Here is a 27608-nt window from a genome sequence, read left to right as displayed (position 1 = left end):
CTATATACAGTTTGGCAGGGCGCCGGCGCCGGTCTCTATAAATAGCGGGTGCGACGCCGACCGCCGCTCGCGAGGGACAAAATAGCGACGAAGACGGTGCAAGCACGAGGGGTGATTGCGAGGGGGTGAGAGGCGTGCGGCAGTGGTTACGGACAGCGAACGGCGCGGCGTTAGTAGTAACGGATAGTAGTCGCGACGACGGATTGTAGTAACGGGTAGGCTACTCGTGTCGGCTCCGATTCGGCCGCGACGACGATCAATCGAGCCGGCAAAGGGGTGACGCGCGAGGGACACAATCCCGAGGATTTTCCCAACTTTTGCGAAAAGGAAAAGCTCCGACGAGCTGGAGCGCGACGAGTGAAGTGGTAGGAAGGAGTATAGACCTACGTCGAGCGAGCCGCGGGAAAATCCAGTTCGGGAGAATCCAGCCTCGAGGAAGAGTTCTCTATCTATTGCGATGTCACGGAGAGACACAACTGTTTTTGGAGATTTCTAACCAGGGTTCCTGAGACTTGACTCCGAGGATCGATCTGGACACAGTCGAGGGCAAGAATTCCTTGTATTCCCGACTATGTGCCGGTGTCTCGCGAGGACCAGAACACCGGGATCGTCGTCGCCGTCGTCAGTGATCGAGCGCGACGTCGTCGAGGCTGAGCGCAAGACGTGACTCCGTTTATACAGCTGGTCTATCAGTCAATTCAACTGCAGTGGACGAAGGAGGTGATTATGTAAAAATGTAAACGGATCGCGCTGGAAATACGCGAAGCGTCTTGTCCCGCGGTTTTCCTTTCCATTGACGAACAGTGAATTTCCTTCCTCTCCTGATGAAAGAGAGAGACTAATTATATTCATGTGCCTCGTGTGCGACGAGGTTACTAACCAGCCTACCCTCCCCGGCCTGCGCTTGCGTACGCAAGTTTCTTCGAATGGAAATACGTATGACTTATGGTGTGACTTAGGAGATATAATTACAAAGATCATTGATCAAAATGAGAAAATCCAGAGTGTTTTGTATCTGTTGAATATTTGAAACTGATGAGAATCGATATTAAAAAAGATCTAATCATATTAAAGATTTAAGATTTCAGAATTTGTAATCTATAATTTAAATCTCCAGAGTAATATAATAAATTATGCAATCTAAGTATTAAAATCGATACAATTCCTTTAAAATTTAAATACAAAGAACACACACACATATTAAGCATTAAAACTTAAAAAATCTAAATATCTAAAATCGGAAGTTTTGGAAGATTAATAACATATTAACTCGGACTTATAATAATTTCAATTTTTCCAATCATAAAAATTATAATGAAAACCATAGTATATAATCATAGAAGATTTGTACAATAATTAGAATGACTAAATTTTGATTGCCTATTGTGTATGTAAATGCATCGAAATAAGATTGAGATGATAGATTTATAGATAGGGAGAGAATAATTAGCTTCTCCCAGCCCGATTTTATTTTACGATCGCGCTACTTCTGTAAATCCATCACGCATAACTTTGACATATCACGCCAACTATAAATTCAAATCGATTAGCGCGCTTTTAAAATACAGATTCGCTCGAGTTGATGCATCAAAAATTGCAATATTAGCTTCTGGAAAGCTTGTTCGAGAGAAATATTGTCGAGAAAGATTGTTATTAAGTAAGTCCGGTCATTATTTAAGTTGTACAAGTTAAGAGTTTAACACGGCTCTGTAATATAAAAAGTTTTTAAGTTGTACATTTTTTTTTGCGTTTTACAGATCTACAATGGCTCTAGTAATGTTACCGTGTGATCTACCTTGGTGGCCGGCTGTGGTAAAACAACTGGACAAAGCCGCCCTGGCGAAAAATTCCGAGGACCTAATAGACGCGATGCAACGATTGCATGACATGTGCAAGTATGACTCGCGTTATTTTCGGTCGTTGTTTTCTATAACGTATATATGCGCTTTATATTCAATTTTATATAAATTTTTATCTAGATTAAATAAATTTAAGTTCTATTTCAATTGTTATATATTTGTATTATTTTCAGTATAAGCCTCGATCCCGAGGAGGATATGGAAGATGTCGATTTATTCTCTATATTGGAGACTTTTCTAAATAAGGATCTCGATCCTGTGGAAAGAGAGCAGGTGTTTACGAAGACAATACCACGAATGGTGGAAAGGGCGAAGGATTTAAAAAACAGTAAACCTCCGCAAGGTTTACATTTTAGTCTGCAGCAGCAAGGTATCGCAAGATTCTGCCAAATATTCCGAAAACCGCAATTATGTAAAATATATTTTTTTTCAATATATTCTTCAAATTATTGAAAATAAACATAGCACGTTTTCGTGCGAGAGAAGATCTAGATTTCAAATAAAGATTACCTTACACAGGTGATAGCGTCGAATACAGTTATGCCTTTGTCTCCTCCTTAATCGCAAATGCGTTCTTCTCAACGTATCCGAAGAGAACCGCAAAAACGCATCCCACGTTGCGCGATTTCAATTTTACAAACTTCTTCAGACACCTTTACAAGTGAGTGATTTCCAAGTGGATTAAATTTTTGAAGAAATTTAGCGTTTGCTTTTAATCTAAAAACAAAAATAAAGAAATATTATAATTTTTCAAGTATTTTATCATTTTCCAGAAACGCACAGAAAGCCAAACTCAAAAGTATCTTTCATTATTACAACTATCTCGAGACGGAACATGCACTCGATGGCCGTCTCATAATTTCAAGACAGGTACAATTAAACTGAAATTTCCTCGATTTTTTATCTACTTTTTCAGATTTTTTAAATTATTTGTTAATTTTTTTGTTCAAAATAATTTGCAACTTACATAAGAGATGCGCATTTATTATAATTTCCAGGTGATGACGTCTAAGCAGTGGTTGACCATCGAAGATTGGCTGGAAAGTAATATACCTTTGTGTCCGCTGACGATACGTCACGAGGGTCGATTGGAAAGAGTCGAATCGGAATCCAAAATGCTGCAAGTTTGCTTCGTGAACGCGAAGATCGGCGGCGGTGTGCTCGATGGCGATGTCACGCAGGAGACTGTACATGTAAATAAATAATTATTAAAATTCGTAGATGTGTGTTGGTATATAAATATTGATAGTAGTAAATTGATAATTTTTGATTAAAAAAATATCTTAATTCTGTTTTAAAGGAATTTAGAAATGCCTATATTTTAGGTGGCGACGCATCCAGAAATGCTCGCGGCGATACTATCTGTCGAGGCCTTAGAAGACAACGAAGTATTGATAATCGAGGGTGTCAGGCATATGTCGAGAATAAATGATCCGCGGCACAAGGCAATATTCGAGGGTATCTCACAGCCGAACGTGGTGAGTGAAATGCGAGATTCTCTTCGATTCGCGCAGCTTTTATTTACGTTATCCGTAGAGATGGGAGGATAAACAATCGTACAGTTTTCTGAGAGCAGGTAACGGTCTGCTGCATAGACCCTGAAGACTATTCGCGACTGCCGTTGACGCAATTCGAGGAGGATAATATGTTGAGGGAGATGAACAAGTCGCTACTGGGATTTCGTCAAAGACACGTGCCCAGCAGTCCCACGGATCCGATCAAGACGGATTACCCGGACGCGGAGGTCGGCCTAGGCTCCCGCAGATTGTCGCCGATCGGCGAGAGTTTCAGCAGCACCCCGCCGGAAACGGAAGGCGAGGACAAGGTCTTCGCGGCGAGCGGTAATTCCAAGATAGGTAGGAGACGCGGTGAAGAATGGCAATCCATGCGTTAATTCATACAATTTATTCGAATTATATTCCTTTAACGTCTAATAATTTTTCCCCTTCCGGGCAGATAAGCAGCCTCCGTGTGACGAGTACCACAAATTAGAGAGCACGACGGAAGTGCGTAGCAGGCCTAACGGTAAATCGATGAGACCGCCGAGTCCTCACAAGGTGTGCAAGGACGCGAGCTGTGCGAATCGAAGAAACAGATTTATCGTGCTGGGATCCAGCGGGGAGGTTCTACCGGTGACGCGACAACTTGGTCAGATGTCGGTCTACAGCAGCTGCAACAGTCAGAGCACGGACAGTTTTCACAGTGCCAAGGAGACCATCGACGAGGAACCTGGTACGTGCGCATGAACATTATATTTTCAATAAAAAAACATCCGAGAGAGCAGATTCTAAATATCAAGGAAACAACTTTTAGAGGAAGAAGAGCAAAAGCTGAACAAACGTTATAGCGAGCAATTAGACACACCCGAGAGAAGAGGGACCTTTGCGCAGAGATTGAAAGACGCTCTGAAGAGGGAGAGTACGGCGACCGGCGGCATGACTTCCTCGAACACCTCCTCCGGCGAGAGCAGTTACGCCGTTGGTATAAGCGTTAGCGGTAGTCACGTCGGCGATCAAGACATCAAGTGAGTTAATATTTACGAAAACAAATACACGGCGTGCTTAGCTACACATAAAAGAACGCAAAAATAATAAACAATACATATAGGACTCGAGTAGTTTAATGATAAAGACACTCGCCGGTAAGCGAAAGGTCCCAGGTTCAATTCCAGGGTCTAGTCACTCATGCTTTTAATATTCTTTGTATAGGTATTAATATAGTTATTTGATTTTTAAATTGTTCAATCCAGAATTATGTTCTGTTCATGCCGTATATGTGCGTGAACATAATTATTTGGTTTGATTATTTCATTTATTTAAGTTTTAATAGTTATATTAATAATTATAACTTAGCTTGTAATTTATGAATACTTATTAATAATTTATTTAACAGTATTAAAATATAGTATATGTACATTATTAATTTATAATTTATTAATGTAGATATAGTTGTAAATTTAGTAGGAAATTTAACACCAATAGTATAAAGTTAAATAATATTGATCAATCAATAATATCTATGTTCATTATCTTTCCAATTATTAGTAACATTAGTCACACATATCTATACATGTGTAAATACATTTAGTTTATATATTTATAGATAGGTGTATGTGCCGGGGTGCGTGCAATTACGTATCCTCTAATACATAATCTCTATACTTAGCCTATTCGGCAAAGCTTAGAAATTATATCCCTTTTCTCTGATTCCCCGAAGCTTTAGAGCTTAGGGTGATACCGAGACGCAACAACTGCAGTAACTAGTTTTGCACGTATTGAGCAAAAGAATAATTAATTGTATGATGCCTAGATAGCTTAATGGAAAGAGCAATCGCCCGGAGAATAAAAAGTTCTGATATTTTTGATCTATAATAGATATAATGAAAAATGTAATAAATTATTCTAAAATTTTTGTAATAAAAAAAGTATTGTATCGGGACATCTAATGATTCTCGGGCGTCATTTAATTACTTTTATGCAATATAAGCATGTAAGATATATGTATATACGTATGTACGAGAGATAATCGCGTATAATTAATCACGTTATAATAGATAACAAATATTTTTACTTGTTTTAAAAATCAGAGAATAAAACACATTTAACTCCGTTTAATCACGCGTAAAAATACTTGTAAATATTCTCATTATATTTAATCTATTTTACTTATAAAATGTAGCTATATTATTTTAATAAGTTCGTAGCTATATTATTTCAATAAAGAATGCAATGTTGCAGGGTGAGACGAGGAGGCTCAAGGGGTTTCGTCCTACGGGATGAAACGGTAGACGAAGAGTTTCTGAAAGAATCTCTAGAGGCCGAGCAAAAATGGCTAGGCCGATTCCGGCAAAGTCAAGGACCTATGTTTCAAAGGAAAGACACGAGCGCAAGTAGCAAATATAGTTTCAGCACCGAATACAATTCGGGTAAGTATAAAAAAAAAAACATCGCTCATCTTTGGAACGATGCTTGTTTTCGGCAACAGTAAATAAATTAATGTAAAAAAGTTTAAATTTACTTGCGCAGATTTCTGTTCCGAATTGGAGGAGGTCTACGAGCAATTGTCAAAGTGGCTGGAGGATCCGATAGTGGCGGACGAGAGCAGGGAACTGGATGCGAGAGATCGGGCGGTCGTGCGATTCGCCGGTTCGCTTCTGAAGCGTGCTCTGAGCGAGTCGTTCGCCGGTGTGCCACTTCAGGAAGGCGAGCCGCAGCCTTTCATCGATGCGAACGACGTGAGCCAACAACACAAGCTGGCCTTGGCCGTCAGGAGTCTCAGCTTAGAGCTCGCCCGACAAAAGAACCGACGACAACAATCAGTAAGAAACCGCAAACGTCTTAGGTTTCCCTGAAAAAAATCACTGAATTAGAAAGGCATGAGTTATGACAAGATTATTTTGCGGAAATATTTACAAATGCATTTATGATTTTTTTTTTCATTTTTAAAACAAAAGCACTTATTAGTAAAAAAAATTTGTTTACTGCTTCCGTCATGATAGACAACAAATTGAAACTTTTTTCTTTTATGCTTTCCTAAGTGCTTTCTTTTATTAAAGTCAGAAGAACTAATAAATTTAATACGTATTTGATTGTCCTTTAATCACGAATTAAAAAAATACACTTGTAATATAAAAACATACAAATATCTTTAAAATATATAAACATGCAAATATCTTTGAAGTCCCATAGCGAATACAGTAAGATGGAATGAGAGACAGTCGAATTTTTTTGACCGAGAAAAACTAATCTTTAAAACAAATATATATCTATAATATATCGGCAAATAAAAGTTTCGAGTTTAGACTACAGGCAACCTGAAATGCTATACAGGTGTTTGAGTCCGAAGATGTAGATTGCTATGAAGACGCCTCGAGCGAGATGGTAAGAGAGACGAAGGACGCCCAACGTAGGAAACTTTGGGCCGTCACGTTCACATCGGAAGTGTTCCAAACGTTGATCGATGATCAGACGACCGTACGCCTGTCTCCACCGCCCATGTCCGAGTCGAGCCAAATGGCAAACGAGCGTGAGACGCGCAAAGCGAGCGTGCTCGGTGTCTCGGAGGTGATTCAGAGATGATGAGATGACTTGACCGCATCATACGTGTATAATCGCAATGCATGAGGCAGTGCAAATGCGTTATTTAGATTTGAAATCGCTTGTGGAAAGAGCATCTTCTGCGGCTTCAGGACTCTCTTCGATTAAATATAACTTGTCGAGATAAGACTGCCCGAGAGATTTCGCGTTTCCGATTTCTTCTCGACTTGGTGCATGACGTACGAATAAGATCAGCTTCTCATCTGACACGTTTGAAACCCTTACAACTAATTCATTTATCTGTCTCTCAGTCTATCTCCGATTCTTCACAGTATCTTTACTCACATTTCTTACTTTGTTCTTTGTATCTTCAATATATTAACCAATGGGCAAAAGTACCATACATACATTCACTCTTTTCTCTATCATTATATAATAAAAAAACAGTATATAATTCTTTATGTTAAACTAAAACAATATTTTATATTTTATATTTTACTTAACTTTAGCATATTTTTTAACAGCTTTAATGTCGTTAATACTCAATAACCGAGCGGCAAGAATTTCAAATGTTTACTAATTGTGTCAGGAATTATGCAAGACGCAACGAAAGAAGAAATAATTTATGAGAGATTATCTTAATGTGTGCATAGTTACCGCGAGAGAACAGTCCTCAAGGAGGAGATTTATTACCCATAGCTACAGGAAACTGGGGATGCGGGACTAGATTGAAGGGTGATCCGCAACTGAAGCTCGTAATTCAGTGGCTCGCTTCTTCCCTGGCAGGAGCACCGAGACTAATGTACTACACTTCTGGCAATCCCAGTCTATCTAAGGTAAACAAAAAATATCATTATCAGATGTTATAACAATATAAATTTCTTCATGTAAATGTTTTCATTATTAAAATTTTTCAGTTAGATACCGTAAGCAGAGTTCTGATGGACCGACGTTGGTCGGTGGGCGACCTTGCTGCTGCGACGTTGAAGTACGCCGGCCAAACGATCGAAGAACAGGCGGAAGGAAGGAACAGCCTCTTTGAGGAAATCATTGGTATGGACAAACCGAGTCCTTAGCCCGATTCAATGCTGTCCGTTCTGGTGGACATGCTGGCTACCATGATCGAGGACAGCTTGAGAGCCTAATATACAAACATGTTTTCCCGTGGAAGGAATATACAAGTATACAAAAGAAAAGAGAAAAGAATAAACGGGTACATAACTTAAATAGAGTTTAAACGCGCAAGATCGAGAACTAATTGTAATTCGTATAAGCGTAGTCTTGGTAGGTGAAACGTATTATACGAGTTTTATTTCAGCGAATCGAAAGATCGATTCTGGTTTCTAGTTTTCGTTCAAAATTACTCTCATCTAGCATATCAAAATGATATCAGTGAAACTCGCACAATTCGTTGTACAAGGCAATATATCAAATACAGAGGGAGAAATATATAGTCGCTGCGATATTTTGTAGTCTGTAGAGTATCACATGCTGTCTGATCAGATTGCATTATAAGAATCACTCGCTACATTTCCAAGAATGAGAAAAAAATTAGCGTGATATACTAGAAGTTCAGTTATGTCATTAATGATATATTGTTATAAGACAGCGTGAGAAATTCTTTACAACTTCACGGTCTAGTCATGTCTGGATGTCAATTCTGGTTTTACTTTTACGAAACGAGTAACTGCTTGGTGAAGTATACAGTGTACAATTACATGCAATAACTAATGAGGCACAATATACTATATATTTTGTACAATAATATTTTTAAGTCGCGTTCTATAATTTAAGTCGGAGTATATATATATATGTAATATGTGAATAGATTTTTAGAGGAAAACTTTTAGTATTTTATAAAATATTAATATAGATCACACATTTTTTTATAAAAATGAACTTACATATATATATGTCGCTGCTATGAAATCATAAATTCGATACAGAGTGGGTATATGGCCTACAAAGAAAAAGATATGCTTTGTAGTATGTAAATCAATTAAAATGAGGTCTTCCATTATTAAAACGAAACATGTGAAAGTATCTGTCCTAAACTAATACTCTCTACATACTTCTCATTCTAAGCAATGATAGGAGTGCTACAAAAAGAAAAAAGATATAAACATATATAAATATATATACATACATACATACATACATACATACATACATACATACATACACACACACACACACACACACACACACACACACACACACACATATATATATATACACATATACACACACACATATTACATAAAAGTATATATATTAATAAATTTATATCACAATATATATATATATATATATATATATATATATATATATATATAATTTTGTATCTATTCAAAATTTCCTACCTGATTATATTTTAAAGTATATTATTTGCAATATATATTTTATTTTGATTAAATATTAAATTGATGTTAATCTAAAATAAAATATTTCTTGGAACGCATCACAGTTTTTATTAATATCACACGTTATTGTTAATCAAAATGTATTAAACATACCATTTATATATACAATAATATTTAACATAAATATTATTTCCAAATAATATTATTGAAATAATGCATATTTTAAGTAATTATTATTTTTTTCTATTGTTCATTATTATACCTTGTTTAAACAAAAGAAAATAAACTGCATAATGTCTCTACTTTTATTTATGTTCGATACACAATATATATCTAGAGTAATATTTAAACTATCTCCCAATGAAATTGGCTGTTTAAATTTTAATCCTGAGTTTGGTACTTATTTATCTAAGAAGTAAAAAAGACCATATATAAAAACAACAGATTCTATTTACATATCAGAAAAAGAGACTTCGTAAACGTCGTCCCACGCCTTGCCTGTCGTACAGAATGTTGAATTTGTTTACAAATTGATTTATATTATTACAGCCTTTAGTTATAATACCGAGATACGTCATCAAGCCGAAATCATTACATTGCTGAAACAATATAAAAATACATTATTTAAAAGAAATAATATTATAAAATATCTAATAATTTATATTATATTTACAGCTTATAAATATATATATATATATACTAACATTATAAAAGTCAGCCTTAAATTTTGGATTATTTAGGACAGGCAATCGATGACTCAGAGAACAAGCTGCTCGAAGAACTTCATGATTTCCTTTCAATTCCCCACTCTCTACTGCTTGCACATATCTTAGAACAAGTTTTACTCTGGCATGCAACATTTTAATGGCACTATGTTGAGCTGTCAAGTGCTCCGCCACTAAGATAAGATATTCATATATTATTGATTTTAAAAATGTTTATGAATGTATACAAATAATCTGCATATTACTCACCTACTGAGCATTCTCCTTGTTCGTTATTACACATCCTTTGTACATGATCAACTCCAATCCTTTCGGCTTCTTCTGTGGCTAATGTGTAAGTTAATGGAACAAATAACATGGTAGCTTCTCCATTAACTAAATCAATTACTGATTCGTACATAGAGACAGATAAATGCTGTAACAAACATTATATTTTTGTTCAGATATATCATTCAGATATATTCAATAAGAAGGAAAGACTCTTTTTATAGAAATGTTTTATAGAAATATATTCTAGTAAACTTGCCTCCGTATTTTTCGGTCTTGGATCTAGTTTTAACAATACAGGGCTTTCATTTATCTCACAAAGTTGTTTATGCACTCTAATATCTCTCTCGTTAGGCATATCACCGGTGGTGTACCAGCCCAAAAAGTCCATTTCACTAAAGACTAGCTTAAACTGCTCTTCCTTTGTATTATAATAATCTCTATCGATTATGACATCATCGCCAATGCAATTGATTACCAATTCAAAAGAATTCATAATTTCTATGTTACGACCCTTCTGCTTACCAATCAGAGCACCATATACTGAAATATTTCAAAAACGATATATTGCTCCAGCCTATGAAATATTATTGAACTTTATCAAACATATAAATAAATATTTTAGAAATTACTTTGATCATATATTAATATATATGTCAAATCTAATTTATATAGATTTACGTCAGAATTTTTAGCGTGTGAATTAAAAAATACAAATTTTTTTAATATTTATATTAAGCTTTTTTCTTATTAAAGGAGAATCTCTTTTACCCAATTGATCGGTGCCCTCCTGAGCTCTGAGTCTGGTCCAGTGCTCGCTGACGTTCATGATCACCAGCGGATGCAAGCTTATTGACACGGAACCGACAGTGCCCGAAGACGCCATTACCTTGACGCTTCCGGACACCTTCGGATTCCTCTCGGAGGTGTCCTCGTCGATCTCCATCGGCGTTTGCTCGTTTGTATTGTCCGTAGGCACATCGACCTCCATGTCACTTTTCTGTCACCGTTTCTACTTATTTATTTTTTTCGCAGACTTCGGCTCCCGCGAAATAAATAGGTCTGGATAAAAAGTGGACGAGCACGTCGCTGGAAAAACGCGAATATCCTTCTCCTTCTTTTTCTCTAAATTCGCTGAAATACCTTTCGAGATCAGTAATGATCAGCGCGATCCAATACAGGCGGCCATCGCGTCGATTCTTTCTATTCTCAGCTGCGTAGGGGAGGGGAGATTAATCGAATCGAGGAAGATCGATATATCGAACCGCAACAATCGACTATTGCGTTCGATACATATATATATATATAAACTATAAATTTTTATAAATTATGTACGTATAAAATTCTATTTCATTGTGCTTTTCCTTTTTCTTTCTTTTTTTCCTCCACTGCATTATTTATTTCACATTTTTATATCTAATTTAAACTTATATATTTCAATTTTCGATGCAAAAAGTGTAACAGGTTATGATCCGGGAGACGCTAGAAATAATATTTCGAAGCATTTTTCATCGACTGATAAAAATAAAAGGAATAATAAAAATTCTTTATTTTCATTCGTCAATGAAATGTTTCGACGCATCTGCAGCCTCTCCTGGACTGCAATCAATGCAGTTTTAAAGTTTTTTTATGTGCCTGTATATATATATTTCTCTATTTTCTCAAATACTACGTTCTACTTTAAAGAATTGAAATATTACCTTTTGAAGAAAAGCTCGAGAAAATGTAGATCTGTCACTAATAGAAATCAACATCGACAAAATAATTAAATATATGCGGAAGAATTTGTACCCGCACCTTTTTAACACACAATAGAATATCTCACGCTTGGCTCTTGCCAAGTCATGTCCTCCTAATATCGAGAATTCACCCTTTGAATCCGAAACTTACTTCACTCCGATTGTATTTATTTCTTTTACATTTTCTCGGAGAGCGCGAAATTTGAATCGAGATTTTAATGTGTCACGTTTTTATATACCTTTCCAATGAAATTTATATACACTTTTATATTGTCCTAATAATTACGATTTTTTTTTGAAAGTCCAGTTAGGTCTTTGACTCTCGCAATGTTTTCCAAAGAGAAGTGGAGCGTACGTATGTTGTTCTCGAAAGTTCCTCACTTTTAGACGAATCGGGACAAAGCAAAGGTCCACATTTTATCTCTTATCACGGAATCGTCCGGATGAGTTTCATTGTATATTTGCGAGAAAAATTATTGAAAAATTCGCGATTATAAGAGGTAAGCAAATATTTTGACACGTTTTTTTTTAAATATATCGATTCACGTGTGGGGTTACAATATAAAAATTATAAATAAAATTTGTACAAATATATATATATATATATATACTTGTACATATATACATGCAATACTCCAGTCAGCTGAAACGTGGCGGTGCAATCGCGATTATACATTTTTTATAATATATACATGAAAGTATATCATTGTCGTATAGTGCGAGAGCTGATCGCGCAGTGTATTTGTGTTTCGTGTATAGATGCAGAAATGTGTTGATTCGCTCGTTAAAAATTCAGAATTTAAAGGCTCCGACGAGAAAATTGGCACCTCGGTACTTTCACCCTCGATACAAAAGAAACTATATAACCCATCCTTTCCTCTGAGTAAGTAAATTGGAAAACGAAGCTCATGAACCTGCGTTTTTAGGTTAAACGAGCGATCGGGCCTCGGGAAATGACTCACGGTTAATTCACGTAGAGAGATCCGTGAGAACACGTGGATGCTCTGCTTTACGAGAGACGCATGTTGCAAGTTGTCGATCGACGTTCGTTTGGCATTCCTCGGATTCCATCGACTGTTACGGCGTGAATTCGTCGAGGCTCCATGCTGCGAATATCATGTAACATCATCTTCTGAGCCATAGACTCTCGACCAGGCGAATTCTTCGACACATTCGAGCTGAAATTAAATCAGGCTATGTAAGAGTTACGTGAAATTCAAATCTGTAATAAGCTGGAAAATATTTTAACATTAAAGCTTCGATTGATTCCCCTCCCAAAATGCTGGAGAAAATCGCGGAGATGTCGCAATTGAAACATGTACTTCGAGAGTTTCCTAGAAATATGAAATTTTGCTTCGCTTATGGATCAGGTGCATTCAAACAGGCTAATAATGATGGCAATAACATGTTGGATCTCATATTTGTTGTACGTAATGTCAACAAATGGCATGCGGAGAACTTGATAAATAATCCCAAGCATTATGCTCAACCGTTGAGATTCCTTGGCTCCAAAGCAATTACAAGTGTGCAGGAGAGATCGGGTGCTAAAATATTTTATAACACATTGGTCAGAACGAATCAAGGTCAACTCATTAAATATGGAGTGATTTCTGAGGTTTCGTTGGTGGAAGATTTATTAGATTGGAATGATTTGTACTTGGCAGGAAGATTACATAAACCGGTTAAAGTAATTGTGGAACCGGATGAAAATTCTCAACTGCGCACTGCTCTGGTGCAGAATTTGCATTCAGCTGTACACGCAGCCTTGCTGTTGCTTCCTGAGCATTTTACAGAAGCCGACTTCTTCAAAAAAATCACCAGCTTGTCCTACCATGGTGATTTTCGCATGATCTTTGGCGAAAACAAAGATAAGATCAGTAATATTGTGCTACCACAATTGCAACATTTTAAGCACTTGTATGAACCAATTTTGAAACATTTTGATAGTTATATAGATATTCCAAAGTCAGATCACATGACTGTTACCTGTCACCAAGATGTCAATCCAGCGACTAAAATTCTTCATTTAAATCATTTACCCAGAACACCACAGGTTAAATTAGTCAGAGCGTGGTCTCAGGGTCCAAGATCAAAAGATACAGAAGATTGTTTGCGCGCTATAGCGCACGATCCAGAATGCTGTGAGATATTGGAGCAATGTTTGAAAGAAATTGTTTGGAGATCTAGTGTGACGCAAAGCTTAAAAGGGATCTTAACGGCAGGACTTGTTAAATCTGTTAAATATAGCAGCGCCAAAATAATCAAGATGTTACAATCTCCCTTGGATTCTCCCATTGCTGTTCTAGCTAAACCTTCTCTGTCTGAGTCGAGTAAAATTGATAAAATCGTTGAAACTGTTGTAAAGAAAACAGAAACACAAAAGGATGCTGAAAAGCGCGTTGAATAATTATGTGTGATTTTCTCAGAAAAAGATTATTTATGATATACATATATACATACATACATATATACATATATATATTTGTAAATTCTTAACGAAACTTGTATCACAAATAAAATGGATAGTTATGATCAACAGTGTAACATTTTCTTTCTACATAATTAGAGTTATTAGATGCCTTTGATTTGTGGTATACGTTTGTAGAATAGTCAAATATTTTTTTGTTTCTCATTATAAAAAAAAATTTTGTTATTAAGATAAATTGAAACGTTTTAATTCAATTCTATATTATCTAATATCATATATAACATCACAAATATTAATACAAAGATACATATATATATATGTGTGTGTGTGTGTGTGTATGTATGTATATAAAAAAAAAATATATATATATATATATAAATATGTATATCGTTAGAGTTCAACTGACAATAATTTGTCTTGATTTCAGCACGTAACTAGATTATGACAACGATGGATTCTGATTCCGAGAGCCAGGACAGTGATGACGGACGACGGTTTCGTTTTGAGGCTACACGCAAGGATTCAGTTGCACCTGTAGATACTGAAGATCGAACAAGGAAGTCCAAGCACAAGTCATCCCATTGCGAGAATAGCAGACACTATCGAACAGACAGGAAAGAACGATCGAAGCACGAGAGCGGTAGGAATATGGACGACAAGGATCTCAGATATTCCACGAAGCATTCGAAGTATGAGAGGAGTTCGAGACAGGAGGATGGCAGAAATTCGCACAAGGACTACCGCGAAAGCAGGGACACGTCCGCTGGATCCGCTGCGAACGACAAGAGTTACAGGAATTCCAACGAGGGTGACGTGAGGGAAAAAATTTCGCGGGACTTGAAACGCCAATCGGACAGAGATCGAAGTGTCCATCAAATGCGACAATCCCGGGAACATTCGTACGAAAGGAATCATCACAACGAACGAGCGGCCAGCGACAAGCACAGGAGTCGACATCATGAAAGGCACAAGCATCATTCTTCTCGTGACAGAAGTCGGGACAGATCCCATCAATCAAGTAGACTGATCAAGTCCTCGAACGGCGACTATCGATTCCGAGAGGATCAGGGAAGACATGACGCCTCTAAGAAGACATCGGTGAAAGAAAACAAGTCGCAAAATTCGAGAGACTATCCTAAGAATGTCGAACGACATCGTGGCTACAGCGAGGCTCGTTTGAACGAGAATATCAAAGAGGATTCGTCGATAGAGACTCAAGACTGCAAGGACTTGGATCTGTCGCAGTTCGACGTTCTGTCAGAGACTGGCGAGAATGTATCCGATTGCCGGGATTCGGGGAGTCGAGCGTCGTCTCCGTGTCCACGTAAGACAAAACTGAAGAGGCACGATTCCGAAGATCGGTCCGAAAATCGCGCGAGAACGAAACGAGAGAACGATGACGGCGATGAAGCGAATGGAGGAAAACGGCAGGAACAATTAAAGGTAAAACGAAGGAACTTAGACCCGGCGTCTGGTTCCACTAATAATAATCCTAGTGCCGTTTCAGATTCCTTACTCAGTTCCGCATCGTCCGCGACGTTCTTGGTAACGAAAGAAACTCGTATGGATTCTGCGAGAAAAAAGGCACATTATGAAGAGGAGAGAATGATGATTAATCCTGACAGTGGCGAATTCTCGAATTTGGAAGAGAAATATTCGCAACGCGTCGATTCTTTAGATGAAACACAACTGTTGGAGAAGGATACGAAAGAAACCGAATCCGTGTACGGCCCAGTTTTGCCACCAAAATTAACATCTAACACTGGTATCGCCAGCGGTGACAAACTTGAGAAGACATCGTCGACTAATCTTGATGAAAATGAAATCGATGACGACAAGAGCGCGAGTTTTATCGGACCTAGTTTACCACCTCGATTAAACAACGATCGTCAAAACGGAAAGCCAGAAGACTCTGTTACAATGGAAACCGACGTTTTTGGACCAGCACTGCCACCACATTTGCTACAACGACAACAGAACGAAAATGATTCGCGAGATAAAATTATAGGACCTGTATTACCTGACACTATAAAATCACATAAAGAAGCTTCGAACGAGTCATCCGACGATGATTGTACGATAGGGCCTTTGCCTGTCGATCATCCAGCTTTGAAAAGTAGTCGCGTGCACGAACAATTAGATTTGAGGGCGCAAAAAATTAGATACGAAGGATATTTAGATGAGGTAAAACTAAAATTATTTACACATCAAGGACTAACAGTTTTATCGACGAGAAAAGAAGAACGTATTTGTATTTTTTAGGCTGATCTTGGAAATAAACGCGAGGAATGGATGACCGAGTTACCACCGGCGCAAGCTGTTAATCTTGGATTGGGTCCTCGTAAATTCAGACTTCGAGATGGGCCGGATATGTCAGATAGATCATGTTGGACTGATACCCCTGCACAAAAAGCTCAGAAACAGAAAGACTTGGTAAATATTTAAAATAATGTGCTGCTACTCTTATTTATTTTTTAAATTGGAAAGAGAGAATTAATTTTTTGTTATTAGGAATTTTAATCTCTACATATTTTGCATATGTACCAATGTTTAACTGATTGCATTCTTTCAGGAGGCAAAGAGATTCAAAGAATCAGATGTAGAACATGTGAAAGAATTTCATAAAAAAGAAACAAATGAAAAAAGAAAGTCTGAAAAATCGCTATTAGAGATACATCAAAGCAAAATCGCCAAGAAAAAGAAGGTATTTATTTAATTTGTTCTTTTTTAGTCGTATTTTTCAAATTATGCAATATATTTAATCATTACATTATATCAATAAAAATATATTACTTTTTTGCATATTTGTTTCCTTAAATTTGTTAGAATAGTGCTATAAGAGATGTATTATTTATTTTCCAGAAAGAAGAAAAAGAGGCAAAACGGATTGGAATATCAGCGAGAAGGCCATTTGATAGAGATATTGATTTGCAAGTTAATCGATTTGATCAAGCGCAAAAGAAAACTATTGTGATGAAGGCACAATTACTTGACGATAGATTTTCACGTGGACAAATTTAATGGATTTAGATGATCATGGATTTGGATTATCAAATAAAAATAAAATTATGATAAGTGTAAATAATCGTTATTAATGAAATTAGATTCTGTAATTAAGTACATTTTCAGAAATTGACAGATATTGAGTGATTGTTACAGATTGGTGCCTTGAATTAGTAGAGTTCTTATCATCTTTATTGATCGATCTTACGAAAGCGTTTTAACGGAATGTGCACTTTAGCCTAGTTATTCGTATTTTCGTATCGTGATCTTTTATAATTTAGAATAGATATCCAAGTAGAATTAATTGTGCCTAAATTTTATTTCTAATTTTAATTTCACAAAATACGCTTATTTCGTCTACACTCTTTCAGAAACGAATATGTCAGAGAAATATTATTGTATATTTAATTACTTATTAGATTATTAATCGAACTAACTATTTTAGTTCAAGTTTTGGAGTGTCTGATTTTTTTGCGAATTATATTTCGTAATGCAATACGACGAAATGTATAAATTGCAATTGAACGATATCTTTTATAAATAGCGTTCATTACATGTCCATATTTTGTATATAGTATTGTTCTTATGCTGTACCATAAGAATAATGCGAAAAATAACAATAACATTTATGTAGCAATAACGAGTGTAATAATGATGAATTTTGGTGCATGTGTTAAGTGGATACGTCGCCCTCGCTGTATCTGTTTGTCACATGTATTTTCTATAAGACAGTACAAAATAGTGTGATACTTAGCACTGCTGATATGTAATCTCATAATACATATGATGGCGAATATGAACAACTATGTTATGTGCGTATGTTTAGTTTGTATTTGATACTTTCTCGAGTGTGTATGTGTGTGTGTGTATGAGTGTGTGTACAAGCCTGTGCAAATGAAATACACCTTACTGATTCACATACACTCTCTCGATGGTACATTTTACATTTTCAGAAAGCTGCAATTAATATCTTTGTATTTCTGAAATAATTTTATTCCGTTAATATTATTAATTGACAAAATAAAAATAATAAGTAATGTATGTACGTTTGAAAGTTGAGAAAAGAACTGAAACTCGGCATCCAGAAGTAAAATTTTGAAACTTTGTTAGCGTATTAATCTGTGGATCTGTCATTGCACCTTTCTATCACAAGAAAAATAAAATATTGTGCGATATATTAACAGCTGGACATATTTTAGTTCGATTTCAATAATTATTTATTATCTCTCGCTAAAATTATGTGAATTTATGAATTTGTATACACAAAAATAAATATGTTGATTAAAAATCTCTCTAGCTATTTTTCTAATTTGTAATATTAGTCTATATTTATATTAATAATATAATAACTAAATAGGACAAGAAATTTAGTTATAAATTATCTAAGTATATCTAACACAATAGTGTTTATACATATATTATTTTTTATTATTAGCATTTATATAAAAATCATATATATAAAATTATGTATATGATTTATAACAAATTCTTGCTATAAATTATCTAAGTATCTAACAATTATGTTTATATCATTTTTTATTATTAGTGTTTTATATATATATATATATATATATATATATATGTATATATAAATCATAAAATTACGTATCAAATTCACTTCGATATTGCGATTTTCGATATATCGATAGTCATGAAAATAATATTTGTCGTAGCAAATCGTGTGTTTTCCTCGCAATTGTTGTTTAAAAATGAATTTTGTTGTAAAAATTTATCACCATTGTCTCTTGTAAAGTGTCAGCATCGATAATTCGCGTCCGTATACTCAAAATTTTTTGCTCAGAGCAGATTTTAATTTACATATTTGTATATATTCCATACACAAAAATGCACAGTATTGTAAAGTTTCGGCAAAATAAAAAACTTGCTTTATCAATATAAATAATTAGACTCACATTTCGATCACTACTCTGGATTCCTCGTCGCTTTTCCGGTAGGAGACCAACCTCTGCGACAAGAACTGTCCTCGAAAGAAGCTTCGAAATACTGCACTCGCGTTACTTTATTCGCGGGCGAATAAAACCGATGCTCCATTTTCGTGTCGTCGCTTTTTTGACACTTATCGAAGGGCCTTATCCAACGAGGGCGACATCCCCAGGAGTTGCCGATATTCCCAATAGAACCGAGCACGCGAAGGAGCATTTTTCGAACACCGAATACACTCGCGATCGTCGCGTATTTCGATATAATATGCGACTAATATATGCACTTTTCGCGCTCTACTAAATATTTCCGACTCGACAATCCACGAGAAAATTTCAGGGAGCAACGTGCAATATTAAAGTAAAATAACGACAATATGGCGGTGCGATCGTTTTTGTAGTCGTGCGATTTTTACGATGAGCATTCCGAGTTTTGTTCGAGTAAGGATATTTAGACACGCTGATGCGAAAATACGAGCGAAAATGAGCAATCGCTCGCTTGGAGCACGATCGACAACGGCGAAAAACTCGAGAGACTCGCGTCGAAAGCGTCCGGGAATTCTCGCGATCGCGCGCAAACTTTCGGTGTCTAGAGTCGAAGTAGCTGTAACGTCACGCGAAGGACGGGAGGACGCGAGATATCGATCTCGCCCGCACGATCGCGATCGCGATTGCGACGTGCGACGCGATCGGATTCATACGATAATTAACGCGATGTAAAGATACTAATTAATATATATACTTTGACAGGCGATATGCGCGGGAACGTTGATTATGAACTAGTAGAAAGTGTATCAGAGGGCAGCAGCAGTCTAGAAAGTGTTCGCCTAGGGTGAAGCGATCCTCGATTGATCCTTGATTTCCGATTGGTGGAGCAAATTTCGTCCACCAATCAGAGACCGAGAATCTCTCTGTCTTGATTGGCCAATCGAGAGCTCACTCTGGATAAATATATTTTCAAATACTTGCACTTTCTACTTTCTATTGTACTTATGTACGATCACGTTCGCGGTTCGTGGGATTATCACCGGTCAGTCCGCGAAAGTATACGTGTGTGATTAATTAATTAATTAATTACTTAATTAATGTCTTTACGTTAATTATTGTATGAATCCGATCGCGTCGAGTGTCCTGACATGATGATCGCGATCGCACGCGCGAAATTGATCCCGTCGTCGTTGAATATCTCGCTCGTTCGTTCCTCGCGATCCTCGCGTACTTGATGTCCTTGACGTGACGTCACAGCGAGCCGAGCCGTGTCGAAAATTTGCGCGCGCAAATTTACGAGGGCAGATCGCGATAATTTCCGGATACCTTCGACGCGAATTCCGCGGAGTTTTTCAACGCTTGTCGATCGTATTCTAAGGGCCAAAATATCGTGAAGTGTATATATACATATATATATATATATATATATATATATAGTGCCCGATTCTTGTCGAAAATGTGACAGCTAAAATTCGGGCGTCGTCGCACTGTGGACGAAAAATAATAACGCGAGTGCAAATAAATGTTTCGAAGTTTCTACGAGAATAATTCATCCCGACATGGAGGTTATATATAATCAAAATGTGAGTCGAATTATTTATTTATTTATAAAGCGAATAAAGCTCTTCTTCCATCAATATTGTCGAATTATTCGTTATTGAGAAATATTTTCTTTGATTTCTCTGTTCGAAGTAAAATAATATTTTTCAAACAAAGAGTAGGATTCGAGAAATAATGAAATAATTTATACATGAAAAAAATGATATAAGCTGCTTCGGCTATATTTCGATATTTCGAGAATCGAAATCGAAATCGATTCTCGAAATATCGAACAGGCCAACAGCGACCAGAGACAACTTCAAATAGCGGCCAATCGTCTTCGGATTCTCTCGTGAAAAATTGTCATGATTTTTTCCTGTTAAAGTATAGTATTAAACACGCATCCTGTATAATTATTTTCAGTGTCGCTGATTCGTTTCCGCGTATGTGTGGAATCCTCTCTCTTCGGATACTTCGTGTCATCGTCAGTCATCGATTTCCCGTAGAATAATAATGCAACGAAAGTGCATAAACAACCATAATCAGGTATGTGCGATGTCATCGCAGTTACCCGCGCTGATGTATATAATTGTTCGCATTTCCGCAACAAAAAATCATTTTTAAATTGCGATTAATAATTTTCGATTTTAATAAAAGCAACATAAAGAAATAAGTGTCATGTGTGTCAGAAACCATAATTTTTTTGTTTTGGTATCTGAAAATAACATTGTCTCCAAATCACTTGTCTCTTTGTAAAATAATATTTTACATTATTATAATTATATTGTACATATATATATTTTTTTTTTTGATGACTAAAAAAACTCCGAGTTTATATATGTTTATTTGTATTTTTATATGTCTTTTTATATATACAAATGACATGATATTTTGCGACGACGATAATCCGCAATTATTCCCAGGCCATTTTGTGACTATTCATTTAATAGTCACGTAACTCTATCCTGGATTAGCGGTCTTTAATAAATTATCGTGGACGATATCCCCGGAATTCGAGTCGCAATTTAAAGCGCCGCGTGTCAAACACGCCTAATCTATAACGCACGCGATTGGTCGCGTCCTACGCATTTCCCACGTATCATTAGTTGCGAGTGACAGCTCGCTTGGTCCGCCAGGTGATTACGATTTCCAGCTGATTTGGATCTTGCAAACAAATCGTTTCTATCGATCCGCCCGTCGTTATATCATCGTCGTCGTTCACCATTTGACAACGTTATATATATATATAATCGGGAAGTAAAATATAACCTCGAAAAGAACGTTCAATCATGACGTTTTCGTCGTGATGCGCGGCGTCTCATCCTCTCCGTCGTGAGTGATCGCGATTTAGCGACGAGGAGCGCTTCCAGGAGAGACGATTACTTCCGATTTGAAGATCTCGGGTGAGAAAAAGAGTGAGAGGGAAAAAAGAGAGGGACGAAAGGAAGGAAAATAGGCAGAGTATTGTCATTGTCTTAGTTAATGGCTGGCCGAGAGAAGAGCATAAGGCAGTGATTAATGGTCGCGCTGAATGACAGTCACGAACAATTTCCAAGTACGTATTGCTTCTTATTTTTTTTAATAATGACAAACGATTTTTGTTCGCTCCCCCTAAAAAAAGATTGGCACGCGACTATCCGGGTCGCGAAATCGCGTCGTCTGATAACAGCGTCGATAATCGGTCGTGTTGACCCGCTGCACGCGCGCGCGAATACACGTACGCGTGAATACATGTCACGTAATGCTCGTCGCATTAATTGATGTAATATATACGTATATTATACTTGTATACGGACAGCGCGTGTTATCTCTCTTGTCCAAGGAGGTCCCGCGTCAACATCCCGAGGACCGTTCATGGGGGTCATTTTGTGGAAAGAAATGCCGACAACAGGTGTTACTGCGTGTCTCGTTAACGATCCGTGTTTTTTTTCCATTTATTTCGGTCCGTTGAAAAACCTTGGAAGCTGCGCGAAGATGAATTTTTACAACGCTTGACGCTTTGTCTCGCGAGATCTTGGAAAAGTGCGTCGTAAAGTTGTGTGCATTCGAAATCACAAAGATCGTTCGAAACTTGTTTGTTTACTTTAACTAGATACTGGGTACATATTATGAATCATGCGCGTAATGTGTATTGTCTATTGCGTGATTATTAACAACCTGGAGCACACATCTCAAACTTAGTATCATTGTTCAGGATGATAAGATGGAATATATTTGTCTTTCTAGAATAGAAGTCGACTACACTTTTTACAATGTACTTTTTATCTACTTTGGATGTATTCACCATAGTAAATCTGACAATTGTATAATGAACTGTTCGAGAGGAGTCTCAATGAAATCATAAAATGATGATATAAAATTGATGAAAACGTGGATGCTTCAACTGCTTCAAAATGCGACCGTGTTGTTTAAATCACCAAGTCCTTTTGTGGCTTATCTTTTTGATTCTGTGCGCTACATACAGCAGCGCAGACATCTTAGTGTTTTCCGCAGTGGCAAGGCATCAGATTGAAGAGGAGTTTCGTGATATGCCTGCCAAGTTTGGAGGCATAATACCATCGGAAGGAATTAAGGTTTCATTTTTTTAATTGATTTTTTGTGATACAAATTTTATTATATATACATATATATATATATTTTTATGATTTTGTTAGGGCATGGCAGTTTATGCTAATCCTCCAGCTGCGTGTCAAAAAATTCAGCCTCCACCAAATATTACCGATTACAATGGAAATTGGATAGTTTTAATACGACGTTATAACTGTAGTTTTGAAATAAAAGTTCGAATGGCGCAAGAAGCTGGATACGATGCTGTTATTGTACATAATGTGGACAGCAATGAACTAGGTAAATTAAATGAGTACTAAATAATTGTGAAAGTAAAATATCATCTATTTTTTGTTATAATTATACATGTGAAAAATTGATTCCAGAACCAATGTCAGCAAAGGATCCTATAGGAATCATGATACCAGCTGTGTTTGTTGGCGATGTTACAGGATTAATTATAAAAGAAAATTATTTATACGACCAGTTATATTTTCTATTGATTAACGATGATCTGCCGTTCAATATTAATACGCACTTACTCTTGCCCTTTGCTATTGTTGTTGGGATATGTTTCCTAATCATAGTTATTTTTATGGCAAGTAGCAAATGCATTAAAATCTCGCATATAATATAATTTAACTTCAATATTAATTATTTATGTATATTGCACAGATCGTTAGATGTATAAAAGATAGAAGGCGACAACGGAGACATAGATTACCTAGTTCTAGTTTAAAAAAGATTCCTACACACAAGTATACAAAGGGTGATCCATACGAGACATGTGCTATTTGTTTAGATGATTATGTGGAAGGAGAGAAGTTACGAGTTTTACCGTGTGCACATGGTAAATATTTTTTATTAACGAACTATTTGCGTTATATTACATTAAATATTTCGTTTCTTCAATCATAATCTTTCTTAATATTTTCTGAAATATATTAAAATAATAAATTATCATTCACACGTTCACAATTTTTCAGCTTATCATTCAAAATGTATTGACCCATGGTTGACAAAAAACCGAAGGGTTTGTCCTGTCTGCAAAAGAAAGGTTTTTGCGGCTGACGAGCAGGTTGTGACCGACGAAAGTGATTCGGATGCCGATGACACAACGCCTCTCATTCGCGACGGTCATCGAGGTACGGATATTTTTCTCGGAATCAAATAATTTAGATTTGTAATTTATCTACATTACGAATAACTCGAAGATAAATATTTTAGGTACCCAAGGAGGAACATTTGCACGACAGAGAGAGAATCCTTTCAATAGAGCCAGAAGATTACAATCTCGGCAGGATTCTAACGATAACTCTAGCGATAATAACTCTGATTCCGACCAGTCATTTACTACTATTGAGGATAATAGTACTAGAGCTAGTGAACCAAGTAATGTAACTTGTGTTTTCCTGGTATCCGAAAACCATAGCATAAATGGTGAGATTATTCGCTGATTGTGTACAGATATGCAGCTATATGAAATATGCGCACAATTTATTAATTTTGTTTCTTCAATTTGTAGGTGAACCACAAGAGTTAGAACGTTCAGTCAGCAGCACGAAACCACATACGATAAACTTGTACGCGGACGCTCAAGAATTTCCCGTACCTGTTCACATTGTGTCGTCGCGACGCGGAGTCGTGTCAGATCTCGCGACGTCAAATTCCGATCGTTGTGTCGATGTTCCGGATGATGCGATGACGTTGGCCAGTAGTTCGCAGAACAGAAACAACGTCATTACATAATGGCCTGACATAACAATGTGACTATCATTATACATTATGAATGTCTCGTGGAAAAAGGAGTCTTTTTTTTCCTTTGTGGGAGGAACATTGGTACAATATTGGTGCACAGCGTTATAGTAGAAGCGACGTAGGATAATGAGAACGGATAATCCGAAAGTAGGTAAGTAGATAGTATTTTTTAATATAGGCGAACTCTGTTATATTTTTCTCAAATTATGATATTACGACTTTGCTTTATGCCAAATATTTGTTTGCACCTAATATGTCTGGTCTTTATTTGATAAATTACATAATACATCACATTTTCCTTTCTTGTGCGACGAATATCACGCAGTGACGTATCATAGATCAATAACTCTATATTTTATAATTGCGAATCTTTTGAGGGAAATATTAATTTTATATTTTAGATTGTGAATTTATGCGAGGCATAAAACCTAATGTATATAATGAACGATCTGTTATTTACGTTCGAGATATTATATGTTGCTTTATTTTATTTTATTTTATTTTATTTTTTTTTTTGATCCTTAAAGTCGTTTTCAAGATAGTAAGACTGTGCTGGGTTGTATGTGTGCGTGTGTGTGCGTATGTATGTATGTATGTATGTGCGTACGGGTAAACTCTAATTTACCATTTCGTAACATTATTTTCTTAGCAATTATACGTATATGGCCTATTTGATTTTTGGTTACACTGTACGAGATTAAATTTATTCGAAATTGCGTATTTCTCGTCATATGGTTACCAAGCTATAAACATGATTTGTTATATAAGTACGATTTGTTATGTTTATAAATATATGATTACGTTAATGGTAAATGACGAACACGCGTGATATTGTAAAGTGATGAACGTTTTTGACGTCGGATCTGTAAATATTATCTGTTCATATATACATATAATACATACAGTCTCAAGAGACTAAAAATATATAAAATCCTTTTAATGCAGGACATAAAATACTGTGAACGACAAAATAAATTTCAAGTTTAGATATTAACTTGATCAAGTTAAATCTTTAATATTAAGTTTTATGAAAAATTTATTGTTATTTAACATATATGCTAATTAATTGTATGTGAGCTAACTATACTGTTTTATATAAAAAAGATAAAATAATACTTATTATATAAAATGAGCTGTATACAATATGATGTATCCAGAATTACATGTAAATTTCGTTACTGTCAAATAACATGTCTCTTTATCTGATTATTCATCGACAACAATAGAAGCAAAAGTTGCGACAATTCTAATGTGAAACAGTTGTATAATTTAAATTTAAATCAAATATCAGAGAGACATCAACGCTGTCAACAGACTCTCTACATTATTTTATTATGGCTGTTATTTTATTTTATAGCTCCATTATTTTATTGTAACATTTTAAGAAAGATCCGCTCGAGAGTTTATTTATAATGAGAAAAACAAGAGGACTCGTATCGAACAATATTCTGATGCTTATTTATATTGCAGAGACACATACATACACACACGCGCACGCGCACGTGATTTAGTTTCGAGAAAAGTAAATGCAAAAATTAATTGCAAATAGAATGTAACGCGGCAAGATTGTAAAAAGATTTGTAAATAGCATCGGAGAAATTTCATTATATATAAATAGAACGTGAAAAATATTTTTATTTGTTTTTATAATTGCCAAATCGGGACACAAGAGTATTTGCTATGATCTTATTGTTTAACGATATATAAATGTAATATATTAATCTATTAATAAAAATGCAATGTATTTATATTTTTTATTGTATAATATATAATTTGTCTTAGCCAAGAGACATAGGAAGCACAGATTGTTTGTAAGCGAGCATAAGTAAATATTTTAAAAGAGATAGTGATATTTAATGGATTATATATCTTACTCTTTTATTGAGAATAGAATGGGAAATCTATGTTCATTAAAAGAAGATAGTGAAATCTATCAAGTAGGTCTATATCCTTTTTACTCGCGAGTGTTTTTTACTTACGATAACGATATAATAAGAACAGTATATGCTTCCTATATCTGTGGCTTTAGTCTCATAAGACATGGTATACTTTATTGTTTTTACGATAAGCGATACGTCTCGGTAATGGATGGCAAAACAAAGTTAAAATTTAAATAATCTACAAATTGAGAAGCTGTAGATTATGAAATAAAATAAAACGATCTGTAAATATTATAGCAAGAATTTGTAAAAAGAATATATGTCAAATTTATCGAATAAGCGATCTCTCCCAAGAGAATTGAAATTGTCAATGTTCAATCTGTAAAAAGCTACGAATTAATTACAAAGATTTTTCTAAGATTATAGATCAAACAAATTGTAAGGAGTTTCTCGTATAGAAGCTATATCTAGCGTGTTGGAAATCCAAAGATATAGAATCTTACAAGTTCGAAGATCCCTAAGTGGAGAAGTGTCCC

At 35.8% G+C, this 27608-nt stretch overlaps 6 protein-coding genes across 17 annotated transcripts in view; 4 read left to right on the top strand and 2 right to left on the bottom strand.

Moving 5' to 3' along the window:
- The window catches only part of jbug (filamin-type immunoglobulin domains fbug), a 42655-nt gene extending 34002 nt beyond the window's left edge, over window positions 1-8653 (bottom strand). For 2 of the 3 annotated variants that reach the window (XM_029312007.2, XM_029312006.2), the window contains exons 1-5: window positions 7821-8653; window positions 7553-7726; window positions 5877-6206; window positions 2827-3044; window positions 2370-2576 (exon numbers count right to left, since the gene is read on the bottom strand). The gene's annotated coding sequence lies outside the window, so the exon portion shown is untranslated. The remainder of the gene's footprint in view (window positions 1-2369; window positions 2577-2826; window positions 3045-5876; window positions 6207-7552; window positions 7727-7820) is intronic. The other variant, XM_085481157.1, reaches the window with a different exon arrangement.
- On the top strand, window positions 76-8926 carry LOC114938189 (uncharacterized). Of its 3 annotated transcripts, none has more exons than XM_029312013.1 (15): window positions 76-720; window positions 1758-1895; window positions 2033-2229; window positions 2379-2520; window positions 2633-2729; window positions 2858-3052; window positions 3185-3337; window positions 3436-3715; window positions 3816-4091; window positions 4173-4383; window positions 5597-5784; window positions 5885-6177; window positions 6689-6922; window positions 7549-7731; window positions 7813-8926. In XM_029312013.1, exons 2-15 carry the CDS (start codon window positions 1765-1767, stop codon window positions 7969-7971), a joined length of 2739 nt encoding a protein of 912 aa, XP_029167846.1. In that variant the 5' UTR covers window positions 76-720; window positions 1758-1764; the 3' UTR covers window positions 7972-8926. The 3 variants fall into 3 exon arrangements, with proteins under 3 accessions (XP_029167846.1, XP_085337285.1, XP_085337284.1); XM_085481158.1 differs by lacking the exon at window positions 76-720 and adding an exon at window positions 1251-1657; XM_085481159.1 differs by lacking the exon at window positions 6689-6922 and having other exon boundaries at window positions 78-720.
- Window positions 8927-9549: 623 nt separating this feature from the next.
- CSN6 (COP9 signalosome subunit 6) lies at window positions 9550-11494 on the bottom strand. The gene is made up of 5 exons (XM_029311939.2): window positions 11022-11494; window positions 10510-10793; window positions 10233-10398; window positions 9963-10156; window positions 9550-9857 (listed from the first exon to the last, which is right to left on the bottom strand). Exons 1-5 carry the CDS (start codon window positions 11239-11241, stop codon window positions 9717-9719), a joined length of 1005 nt encoding a protein of 334 aa, XP_029167772.1. The 5' UTR covers window positions 11242-11494; the 3' UTR covers window positions 9550-9716.
- An 834-nt stretch (window positions 11495-12328) lies between these two features.
- LOC114938155 (uncharacterized) lies at window positions 12329-18708 on the top strand. Of its 6 annotated transcripts, none has more exons than XM_029311935.2 (6): window positions 12329-12489; window positions 12916-13187; window positions 14845-16601; window positions 16680-16850; window positions 16990-17121; window positions 17280-18708. In XM_029311935.2, exons 3-6 carry the CDS (start codon window positions 14859-14861, stop codon window positions 17436-17438), a joined length of 2205 nt encoding a protein of 734 aa, XP_029167768.1. In that variant the 5' UTR covers window positions 12329-12489; window positions 12916-13187; window positions 14845-14858; the 3' UTR covers window positions 17439-18708. The 6 variants fall into 6 exon arrangements, 5 of the variants coding, with proteins under 5 accessions (XP_029167768.1, XP_029167769.1, XP_029167767.1 ...); XR_003821021.2 differs by lacking the exons at window positions 12329-12489; window positions 12916-13187 and adding an exon at window positions 12641-12872 and having other exon boundaries at window positions 17280-17494; window positions 17577-18708; XM_029311934.2 differs by lacking the exon at window positions 12329-12489 and adding an exon at window positions 12641-12820.
- Window positions 13193-14525, top strand: LOC114938157 (phosphatidate cytidylyltransferase, mitochondrial). Its single transcript, XM_029311938.2, has one exon. The coding sequence runs from the start codon at window positions 13269-13271 to the stop codon at window positions 14394-14396; it is 1128 nt and encodes a 375-aa protein (XP_029167771.2). The 5' UTR covers window positions 13193-13268; the 3' UTR covers window positions 14397-14525.
- Window positions 18709-21868: 3160 nt separating the features above from the next.
- On the top strand, window positions 21869-27366 carry LOC114938197 (E3 ubiquitin-protein ligase RNF13). 3 transcript variants are annotated; one of them, XM_085481156.1, is made up of 8 exons: window positions 21869-22442; window positions 23119-23460; window positions 23542-23734; window positions 23821-24032; window positions 24110-24284; window positions 24421-24579; window positions 24662-24874; window positions 24960-27366. In XM_085481156.1, exons 2-8 carry the CDS (start codon window positions 23281-23283, stop codon window positions 25181-25183), a joined length of 1356 nt encoding a protein of 451 aa, XP_085337282.1. In that variant the 5' UTR covers window positions 21869-22442; window positions 23119-23280; the 3' UTR covers window positions 25184-27366. The 3 variants fall into 3 exon arrangements, with proteins under 3 accessions (XP_085337282.1, XP_029167862.2, XP_085337281.1); XM_029312029.2 differs by having other exon boundaries at window positions 23114-23460; XM_085481155.1 differs by lacking the exon at window positions 21869-22442 and adding an exon at window positions 22659-22778 and having other exon boundaries at window positions 23114-23460.
- Window positions 27367-27608: the final 242 nt, after the last annotated feature.

Source organism: Nylanderia fulva, unplaced genomic scaffold, assembly GCF_048542155.1.
Source record: "Nylanderia fulva isolate GAGA-0341 unplaced genomic scaffold, ASM4854215v1 Scaffold17, whole genome shotgun sequence".
Classification (NCBI taxonomy): domain Eukaryota; kingdom Metazoa; phylum Arthropoda; class Insecta; order Hymenoptera; family Formicidae; genus Nylanderia; species Nylanderia fulva.
This window is presented reverse-complemented; position numbering and strand designations above follow the sequence as displayed.